Source organism: Hippocampus zosterae, chromosome 15 (assembly GCF_025434085.1).
Source record: "Hippocampus zosterae strain Florida chromosome 15, ASM2543408v3, whole genome shotgun sequence".
NCBI lineage: Eukaryota > Metazoa > Chordata > Actinopteri > Syngnathiformes > Syngnathidae > Hippocampus > Hippocampus zosterae.
The window spans coordinates 13998392-14009580 of record NC_067465.1 but is presented as its reverse complement, the minus strand read 5'-3'; the positions used below and the strand labels follow the sequence as shown (position 1 = coordinate 14009580).

The following is an 11189-nucleotide window of genomic DNA, read 5'->3' as shown; positions in this document are numbered from 1 at the left end:
AGACGCGAGCGCTTGACTTCACTGTACAGTACTGTAATTCATTTGGAGAATACTGTACACCACACGGTTTATCAGCCTTGCGATACAAAGTCTGATATCCATTAAACTGTATGTCATCACTGAAAAGGAACAAACTATATTTGGGCTCTTGGAAAAAGGATCGACCCAATGTGTCATACCCACTGAAAAGTGCAGTACAACTTATTTTATATGAAAGGGATACAACAAGAAATCTAATATTCAAACAAATAACGGCATGAATTTGAGGGTTTAAGATGATCTCCATGGTAATTTTGAATGTGAACCAATTCCATTTATTATTAAATGGGTGGATATTGTAAAATTGTGACTAAAATAATAATAGAAACACTGTTTATTTACATCTTCAATTGGTGCCACCATTTACTTATACGTGCATCAATTCTTCTTATCTTTCAGCCCAAACTCAGTGCATCAATAAGATGAGCCAGGCCAAGTGAAGAATGGCCAAGATGAAGTGAGTTTGTCTGTGAGCTGAAATCAGAAGCATGAATACGCCTGTCTTCTTCTCCGACTTAGAAAGGGTGAAAACGATGCGTTCCTTCTGGGAGATGAAGTTGAAACTAGAGGTATATTTATGCACCCCATACATTCTGTGTTTGAAAAACAATGTAATGATGAATCAATCTTCAGGAGTACCACGCAGAGGCTAGCAAAAAGCCAAGCAGGTACAATGCACCATGATTCTGTAATGTACAGGACTGATTTCAGTGCCGTAATATTGTGCTATTCTAATGAATCACAATTTGTAACTTGTCCACTGGAAAGCAAAGTGAGTAATAAAAAGTGAAATAGCAATGTTGCAGACAAAACGTTTTCTATACTTGCATGTGATTCTTATTAAATCAGACCAACCAAGCATTATTTACTCAGAGGTAGCCTACAATAGAGTCTTTTTTTAACGGCGCCCCAAAGGTACTGAGCCCCTCAGGTGGCAGAGAAGAAAAACAAAAAACTTTGCGATCCTCGCAAAGTTTGCAAGATATGTTATGTACTTCCTGGTCATCTTCCGGTTAAATAAAAACAACAAACATGGAGTGTTTCCACCCGTAGGCGAGGTTAATTGAATTTTACTTTGAAATTAGCTTGAAATACAAAGACATAAAACCAGCTCTTGGTATTGAGCAGTTTCCAAATAAGCAAAAGACATGAAGCAAGTGCTGAACAAGAGGACTATTTCATAGGAAAACATCCAATGACTTGGCGATCCTAGTTGACTTTATTCACAACCAATTGGAGCATTCCAGACAGCTACACGGTTACCAATGGATCTACAGAACATGGACTTTGTGTCAGGAAAGAGGATGTGCGTTTGGTTCTGAAAGAGTTGGATCTGAAGGGAGTGCCGTTAAGACAGGCAAGACGTCTGAGACAATAAAGCTACTTCTCCAAATCACTACATTGCACAGTACTATTTCCGACTAGTACCAAAACACTTCATTTTGAGTGCGTAATTGTAACACATTTGAGATCTATAAATATATACAACCAACACAATTAAAACATTTCTTGTGGCTGTTGTTTTTCTTACTGTATAAGGACAACATATTTGACCTGCAGTGTGAAACGTTGGTTTGGGAAAGCATTATTGATGTAAATAATCAACTTTCATCATACCTATTGAGTTTTTCTGAACCTGCCTGCCAACGATGACGTCATAAATGTCACTCTTCACTGTGGTCAGCAGGTGGTGTCTTGTGTTAGAAAACGAACTGAGGGAATGAAATGGAACACATTTTATGATCAATCCATTTTCCAATCTGCTTTTCCTCACAAGGGTCGCGGGGCGTTTCAGAGCCTATACCAAATGTCTTCAGACAGTAGGCGGGGTACACCCTGAACTGGTTGCCAGCCAATCGCAGGGCACACATCGATGAACAACCATTCGCACTCACACTCACACCTAGCGACAAATGGAGTGCCCATTCAGCCTGCCATGCATGTTTTTGGAATGTGGGAGGAAGCCGGAGTATCCGGAGAAAACCCACACAGGAAGGCCGTAGCCGAAATCGAACCCCGCACCGCTGCATTGTGACGCACTAACCAGTCGACCAACGGGCTGCCCCAAATTTTATTATGATTGACATATCCTTGCAAACATCAATTTACCAGACAGAAGGGCAAAGTTTAGATATCTGTTTACCAACAACCTTAGCATGGAAATAGGATGGAAACTCAAAAAACGTTCCACGTTCCAAAAACCTGCACAGCAGGTTACTGGAATACTAAGTTGTCCTGAGGTGTGATTATGATGGTCATTCGTTTATGTGTGTTCTGCAATTGCCTGGCAACCAGTTGTTGTGAGGGTAAGCAGATTAGCAAATGGATAGATGGATATATATTTGGCCCAACGATAAGATCTTTGAATGAGTTTCATTATCAGCACATGATCTTTTCTGTTGTCAAAGGGAAAGGACAGCTAGCATTAGTGATGGCACACCGCAATCATGAGGACTGCACGACTGTCCGTGTTTTATGTTATGTGTTGTGTTTACACTTTAACTTGATGTGAACTGTTTTGTTAAGCGCTTTGTTACAGCTTCCGCTGTTGTGAAAGCGCTCTATAAATCAGCATGTATTGTATTGTATTATTTGTATTCAATATTAACCCTTTCAGGGACATCGGTTTGTTGTCAGGTTACAGAGTGCATGAAAGGGTTAAACAAGAGGAAGTGGCAGCACATTTAGTACTTTTGGGATGTCGTTTTTAAATTGTGTTACATAATTTCATTATTAGAACATGAACTGTACAACTCGAGTAGATAGAAATGCTAGCTTCACCCACTTCCTTCAGCCCAAATTCATTACTCACTGCATTTGGAGGTGTGTGTTACTAATTACCTCTACTACTACTAAGATATCCTTTATTCGCCCCACACTGGGGAAATTTACTAATAACAATAATTAGATTTGTATCATGATTTTCTGACCAACCCAAAAGGCAAACAGTTTACACAAGTAGTCTACATGCAAAAGAGAAAATTAAAGTAAGCGTATAGGAGTCGGTATCCATGTTGCTGTAGTTACGTTTATTACGTTAAAATGAATTGTATGCCCACCTTGTCGCTTTTTGTGCCCGTAATGTAAACCTGAGGGGCATCTCTTGACCGTAAGTAGCATTCGAAGTCCTCCTCTATTTTTGCCGTCTCTCAAACGAAGCTACACTAGCCAAACGGACCCAGAAGCACATAAATGTGCATTCAAAAAGCCTTCCCTTGCAAAAAAAAAAGAAAAAAAAAGTTGGCGTTCTCTACAAGGGAATGCAAACTTTGCGAGGGAACGCAAACGTTTAGATTTTTTTTCTTCCATGTTACCTACGGGATAATTGTTCAACATAATACTACTACATCTATTTAGCGCCGAGTTTTAGACATTTAATATCAAAATTGTACAAACAAAGAAGGCTACAAAAATATTTTCGTTACTTGTGTACATGCATTTAGCACCCAAGGATGACAACTGCGCGTATGTGTCCTTGTACAGTATTTTGAGAGAAAAAAATGCTCAAAATCCACATTGTAGCTTTTCATCGAGGCACGAGTATGGTTCGTTTTTCTGGTGCGCGCTTTTCAAATTAATTTTCAAAATAAAAGGCTAAAAAATCGGCGGAGTCGCAAACAAGGTACGGTTGTTTTACAATTGACATCCCCGTGTGGCTTGAACCACATGATATTGATCAGGCTATGTATTTTACCACTCATCCACAGTTTGCGCGCACTGTGCGATCACATCATTTGAGTGTATGTCCTGTGAAAGGAGACTTGATCGCCGGGGTACTTCCTCGTTTCACAATGTCAGGGCTATGTTAAATTTTAGTTGAAGCAACCTTTTAAAAAGACATGCTCCGTTAATAAAGGCCCGCTTTCTCGTGCAGATGAGGAGCGATTACGCGTGATCACGCACGCGCGTCATAGCTGTCACACGCCTCTTGATGGCACCTGCCACTCTTTTGTCACAGGGACAAAGTGACCGTCACTCGGCTCTAAGTGCTGATAGGAGCCGAGGGGGCATGACTGAATTAACGGAGGCTTTCTAGACGAGTAATCATATTTGGGTGTCCCATGCACGACGCCGAGCTGTCATCCCTTCAAACCCGTCACTTGAAATTATCCTTCCCCACCCAGCACGTACCAGGTCCTTCTTTAGTAGAGTGCAGCAAAGCGCGATAGAAGCCTTGGGAAGAAGATGTGGGGGCTAGTTAAAGCGAGAGGGGACTTCACCAGCACTTGGGATGTTTGGGTGGTCAGCAGCATGTGTGTGCTTGTAGCCTACTTCGGGTACAGGCTTTGGAATTTACTCTGCCTCAGGAGGAGTCAAAGAGCATCATCGCATGACACACAGGTACTACAGTTAACGCATGGCACCTTTTCTTACAAAGAATTGTTTAATGTAAATGTTACACAGATCAGCCAATATAGAAAAAAATAGTGTATTTAAGCACAGAAGAAGATTGGGCTTCATCATCAGAAGTTACTCTCACTTGTTTGTTTTCGTGGTACAGTACACCAGAAGTGTTCATGGGTTAGTGTAACCAGCGCTCCACCCAAAAAGAAAAAATGCACATTAAAAAAAAATATGATGTAATTGAAATAGTACTTTTGCAAGTATGCAAATATTGACAATTAAGTTGCATCTGTAAATTTTGTTCATCACAAATTTTAAAAACATTTTCAATTTAATTGACTATACTTAACATAGGCAGCATGGTGTACTCTACTTAGGACATCTGCCTCACATTTCTGATGCCACCACCCTAAAATTTGAACCAGGTCTTCTTGCATTTTAGCGATTATACCACTACACCAGGGATGGGCAACTGTATGTGATGGGGGGAGTTATATTATTTCCCTACTTTTGACCCCTTGTTGCTGTTCTTCACCTGCAGATTCACCTATCAACATAATCAATATTGAAAAAAAATAGTGTTTTGTTTGAGTTTTTTGGGAGGAGGTGGTAACCCCCATTTTTCATGAAAACCGCATATTGGAAGTTTATTAGTGCATTTTATCTTATCCTGTCGTTCCCAATAAATTCGGTAAAGTCATTAAAGATAAAATAGTAATTACCTCCTGCCCCCCCCCCCCCAATAAAAAAGAAATTTGAAGGTAACTGGCGGGTTAATTTAAATGATGGTCGCTTCTTCCAGCCTTCATAAGTGTGGAAGCTTGCACGCATGTATATAACGTCCCTGCTTATACCATACACAGCAGCTGGAAGAATTAAATGTGAGCTAACTAGGCCGCTGGCGTTTACGAGCGAACCTGCATGTCAAGGATTGTACAGCACAGAGCTAAGGTTTGCAACATGCGTTTACTGCCATCTAGTGATTCACACTGCCGCTTCTTTGCAGTCTAACGCTGCCAAGGAAATTTCTTTTGCCTATGTAAAATAAACAGGTTGTGTGAATCTAATATAGCTTCCAATACATGCATCCTTTTAAACAGTGCATTAAACACTCATTCAGCAGTTCTGGTTTATGCCTTGAGAGTGCGCCAGCTCAAAGATAAGCTGCCGTTCTCTCGGCCTCTCTTGTTTCCATTCCTCCTTTGACATTTAAGAGATCTACAATGACATTTACCACAGCAGATTTATCACTATGTGACTAAGCTCTTCCCATGCGGCCTCCTACATTCTGTCATTGACCTTGAATGTCTCGTGTAGCATCCTCACAAGTGTATGGATACCATAATGACGCAAGGATAAGTGCAGCACAGACACCACTGAGCTTGACTTCAAAAGCAAGTGAAAGTCCAACATAAATACTATATCATATTTGAAAGGGAGAAACATTTGTTGCACACACGGCATAGAAGCTATATCATTCAAAACCAAAAAGCAACAGGCCTAAGCAAACATTACAACCAGGAGCTAGCCTCATTAGCTTAGCTGGCGCCATTGTGACCGGCCTAAGGTTATTAAAATAACATTCCACCTAGAAGGCAGCACTATTTCACAAATAATGCAAGTACATTGTTCACATTCCAAGCAATTCCCATGACTCTGTGGATGGTCGCATTATCACAGCTTTCATTCAACTGGGTTCATTTTGGGATTTGGAAACAAAGCCAGAGAATTCCCTTCAGCCTAAGTGGTTACATTACTAACTTGATTTAAAAAAAAAGCCAACTCATAAAGATTCCTATTTCCCAGCAAAAACAACACCTCCGTGGTTTGTTAGCTTTGATTTTTTTTACAAGTCACTCAACAGAGCAAAAACAAACATGCAGGGAACTTCCTTCAACAACCCAAGCTAAACCTAACGTCTGCCCGATATACAATAATCTAAGTCAACATGTATCACTTCAATAATCACTTCCTTCACAACAATGACTACTTTTCTTCCTTTTCAACGAAGAGCTGAAAATAGGTTGCACACAACTAAAACTAGACTAGGTGGCGTTCACTGTACAAGAAATAGTAATACTGCAGTACAGGGATCCCCAACCTTTTTTGCCCTACGGATTTATGTCAGCCAATATTTTCAGGGACCGGCCTTTAAAGGCCGGATAAATACAACAAAATAATATGACATGACAAGCATGAAAACTCATATTTTCTAAACACAACAATAATAAACACGAATCATGACACAAGGAACGTCCAATCTGGCCGCAACACTCTCTGGTCGCCATGGTCATGTTTGCACGTGCCTTCAAAATAAGATAGACCGCAAATACAAAGTGCATGAAAAATACAACTCACCATCGCTGCATATTATGCAGACTGGCCTTGGTGCGTGGGAATCTCCCGTTGTGATCAATCCGTAGTTTAAGTAGGACTCCCGACACTGTAGTAAATGTAGCCTTCTTTTTCTTGAAAGTCGTAGGCTCCTCCATTGCCTCCTGGCTGGGTATTTCCCGCTTATCAAAGAAACTTTCTAAAGACCTTTGTTTTTCACTCATTTTGCTAGCTCCTGGGTTTCATTTTAGCGGTAACCTATCACGTGATAGCGCGACTTCACTTGTGACATATTGTAAGTGGATGTAACAGAGGATCCGGTCATTTTACAAAATAAAACATCATTCAGATTCTAAAATGAATAAAACGGAAGTAATGTAAGTGATATGTTCTTTCTGTGCGGCCCGGTACCAAATGACCCACGGACCGGTACCGGTCTGCGGCCCGGGGGTTGGGGACCTCTGCTGTAGTAAAAGACCTCGAAGGAGGTAGGCTAACTGTTAGCTTATTATTTAACCATAATAACATTTTAAAAGAGCAAAACTCAAATATATGGTAAAAAGAAAAAAAACAAACAAACATTGAATTCAGTGGACCGCCTCCAGGAAAGCCTCTGACCTCTGTTGTTTGCAGCACTGTGATTGGCCAGTCAGGGTTTCTGGCATTTGGTATCGTAATAAATACATCATTCCAAAAGGCTTTGAAGCACATTTGGGAACATATCCAACTAATCAATATCGCTGTTTGGAAATGCAAAATGTGTGTGTATGCGGAGAGAACACACAGCATGACAGCAAAAGAAAACTGGGGAGACATTAGCACGGGGAATTAGGTTTCACGGCTGCCGCATACACATTTAAGTGCACAAGTTTCCGAAGTAAAGTTGAGCCAGGGCTGGCAGGGAGAGCGACCACAGCGAGGCTGATTGGACAGTAGCCACGTAGCTCAGTGGCCCAACGCCTCTCGGGACATTTTGTTCTTTGACGAGGAGGCCACGCTCCATTTTTAACAGATCACATTGACCACTTGCCAAATGTTACCGGGGGGTTAGCCAGGTCACTCACTTATTACCAAAAAAGGAGATTTCCATGCATGTTGCAACTGAACAGCAAATGCAATCAATCGGTAAGATAACCGGAAAACACTATTTCAAGCGTGTAGGTACATGGCAAAGCACTTCACAGTCAAGGCTGACGTCAACAGAGATATGAAAATGATAAAGTTGCCAAACAATCACAGTCAAAATTCTCAAATCGAGTACGTAAGTGTCACTAAGATCAATTAAAAAAAAAATTATAGATATTGGTATAAAACAAAAAATACATCTATAAGGGCAGACAATTTAACAAAAGAAAGAAAAATTATAGATTTATTGTTATTTAATAAATACTTATATATACATATATATATATATATATATCATATATATATATCATATATTATATATTTTCCTCAAAAGCGTCACCAGCGTGTTGGAGCCTATTTCAGCCATCTTTGTGCTGAGATGCGGGGGTCCACCTATAGGACATGAATTGACACCCATCCATATTCACATTCACAGTTATGGACAGTTTAGAGAAATGGTGTCCAACTGAGGTCCTCATGGCCCCCATCCAACCTGTTTTATAAATCCCCCTCCTACAAAACACCCGATTCAAATGTTCCGGGTTGTTGTCAGGATTTTGCAAAGCTTGCTGATGAGCTGATCATTTGACTCCGGTGTGTTAGAGGAGGGAGATATCTGACACAGGCCGGACAGGTGCTCTCAAGGTCCAGACTTGGACAACCCTGGTTTAGAATCTCCAATTAACCAACGGATGAGCAGATGTGCTAACAAGTTGTCCACCGTACAATAAAAATAGTGATACATATCGTTTTAATGGGGGGGGGGGAAGCCACGTACAGCCAACTTTAGTAGGACTCTGACCTAAAATGCATCATAATTAAAAAAAAACACACACACATTTTATGTCAATTTTGAGAAAGGATGACATTAAAATGTCATGAAAACAATATGTTACATCATGACCTCCCCCACATTCGTACAAACATTTGGGAATTAAATGATAATTCAGATAATGAATATACATTCATTATCCGAACCGCTTTAACCTCACGAGGGTCGCGGGGGGTGCTGGAGCCTATCCCAGCCGTCTCCGGGCAGTAGTCGGGGTGGGGGGGGGGGGGGGGACCTGAACTGGTTGCCAGCTAATCGCAGGTTAGAGTGTTCAATCAGCCTTCCATGCATGTTTTTTGGAATGTGGGAGGAAACCGGAGTTAAATTCTATTTAAAGTGTGAAATGTTAAAGACAGCATCTTCCCAAAACGTGAACTCATCCATACTACTTTTCAGATAACTTGTATTAAGCAAGTAGTAACACTCCATGCAGACACACACACAAAGACTTCTTATGTGCATTGGTTCTCAACTCAACTCAATCAACTGTGTTTATAGAGCACTTTCAGACAGCCATCGCTTCATACAAAATGCTGTACATGGAGCAACTAACATATACAACAGTAAAGCAGCAAATCGGTAACAAAGACGGGAGAAAGCACCGAACAGCAAAACCAAGAACAAATCTGAGTCATGCTGAGTCAAATGCCAAAGAATACAAGTGAGTTTTGAGGCGGGTTTTAAAGATGGGCAGCGAGGAGGCTGCTTTGGCTAGCAACAGAGTTAAACTGTGCTCAGCATCTATTCATTTTCGAAAATGCCGATTCTTATTTGGATTACGGGTTAGCTGGAACATTGGGGCAAGAGGTGGGGCACACCCTGGACTGGTCATCAGCTAAAGGCAGGATACATACAGACAAACAGGCATTAATATACAGTACTGTACTTGCATTCACACCTGCAGACAATTTACAGTTGTCGTAATTGCAAAAAAAACCAAAAAACAGCACACACAAGTATGGGGTAATCATGCACGTGTATCAAATATTTTAAAAGTAGAGTTGATCACAGAGGTGAATCATTATTCCATATTTGTAGCGGACTTTGGATTATTCCATGCACAAGAAAGCTACATGGCATGCCGCAAACGACGTACAACGTGCGTCATCTGTTAGCAACATAACTGTCCCTGCTGGCATGGTGGATGTCTGCTTTCTGTCCAATTGGTTTCCGTCACGTCAGAGCTTGTTCCTGCCACTGGCATCGTACTCGGGTACTGACAGGCAGTGACAATCAAAAAGCAAGGGGCCTCCACCATGGAGGATCAAGGATGTGGTGTTTTAAAAATGAGAGGTTTTAAAATGAGCATTCCTTCCTCGTTCATTTAATAAGAATCAAGTGTCACGCTTTAATCGTGACTTGAGCTTCTCTGCTCAGTCTGCCAAGACCTCGGTCACGGCGCACTGCACCCATGAGCTCAGATCTTGGCTTGAACCATTACAGTGTGGCAAATTTGGCCGGGGTCACTCTGGCTCGGTTTGCAGTCCGTGCCTCTGACATTGTCAAGTGTCATCGCGGTGGCTGGAGTGGGCCATATTGCCACTAAACTGGATTTAGAATTTACGATTGTTTGAGTCAGTCGCTGATAGTGTAGTGTTCGCCTGACTTGTGTGCGGGCAGCGTGGAATTTGTTCCCACTCAGTGACGATGTGGGCATGAATGGTTGAAATGTTTCTACTGTGTATGGGCCTTGTGACTGACTAGCGGCCAGTTTGGGGTGAAGTCAGCCTTTTTGCCTGAAATCAGATGGGATAGGCTCCTTTATGGTTTATTTGAATCACTTCAACTGTGGTGTCTACAGTTTGTTGACAAGGGTTTCCTTTATGACCTCAATATCTTGTTTCTGCCATGAGTGGCAAGCCTTGTGTTTGAGAGGGAATGTGGATTATGTTCTTATTACAAGTGCGCAGTTAAAATGAGGTCTTTCCTGGTGGTTATCAGTGGCTGTGTTTGTCAGTGAGCTGGGTGATGATAAATCATTCGTGTCAGCCTTCTCTTTTTTTCAGTAGGCAGAGCAGTTGTCTTACTCTACTGTATGTCCCTGAAAGATGAATGCAATCACAGGTCCCTTTTCACATTCCCCCGATAGGGTTTGGACTACAACATGGCTTTTTAATGTGCCTAAAGTATTATATATATCATATAGTGTATTATACACTATTGAGTCAAGTGACACTAACTTAAGGAATGACACTAACTTGTATCATCTGTGGAGTCATGCGCGAGACAAAACAACAAATTAGCCCAATTATGTGTGTCTGCTAACATAGTGGCGCTCAGCCCAAGATGAGCCTCTGAGTATCTGCGTTATTATTTTCCGACTTTACCTACAAAATCAGGTCAACTAAATTGGCGGCAAATTCTGCTTATGTTACACCTCTGTATATGGTTAATTTGTGCAGTATGCTTTACTTTGCATATAACACCTACCTTGCTTTGATGGCAAGGTAGATGTTATATGCAACTAGCAAATTAACTTGCTATGGTGCTTGCTAATTTCATTAAACGTAATGAT

The 11189-nt window shown here is 41.2% G+C and overlaps 1 protein-coding gene across 2 annotated transcripts in view; it reads left to right on the top strand.

The window, feature by feature from the left end:
• The window catches only part of LOC127616683 (myosin light chain kinase 3-like), a 31191-nt gene that overhangs the window by 1913 nt on the left and 18089 nt on the right, over positions 1–11189 (top strand). The window contains exon 2 of one of the 2 annotated variants that reach the window (XM_052088451.1): positions 439–608. In XM_052088451.1, coding sequence (XP_051944411.1) covers positions 528–608 — 81 coding nt within the window. In that variant the 5' untranslated portion in view covers positions 439–527. Of the gene's footprint in view, positions 1–438; positions 609–4044; positions 4381–11189 lie in introns of those variants that run through there. The other variant, XM_052088450.1, reaches the window with a different exon arrangement.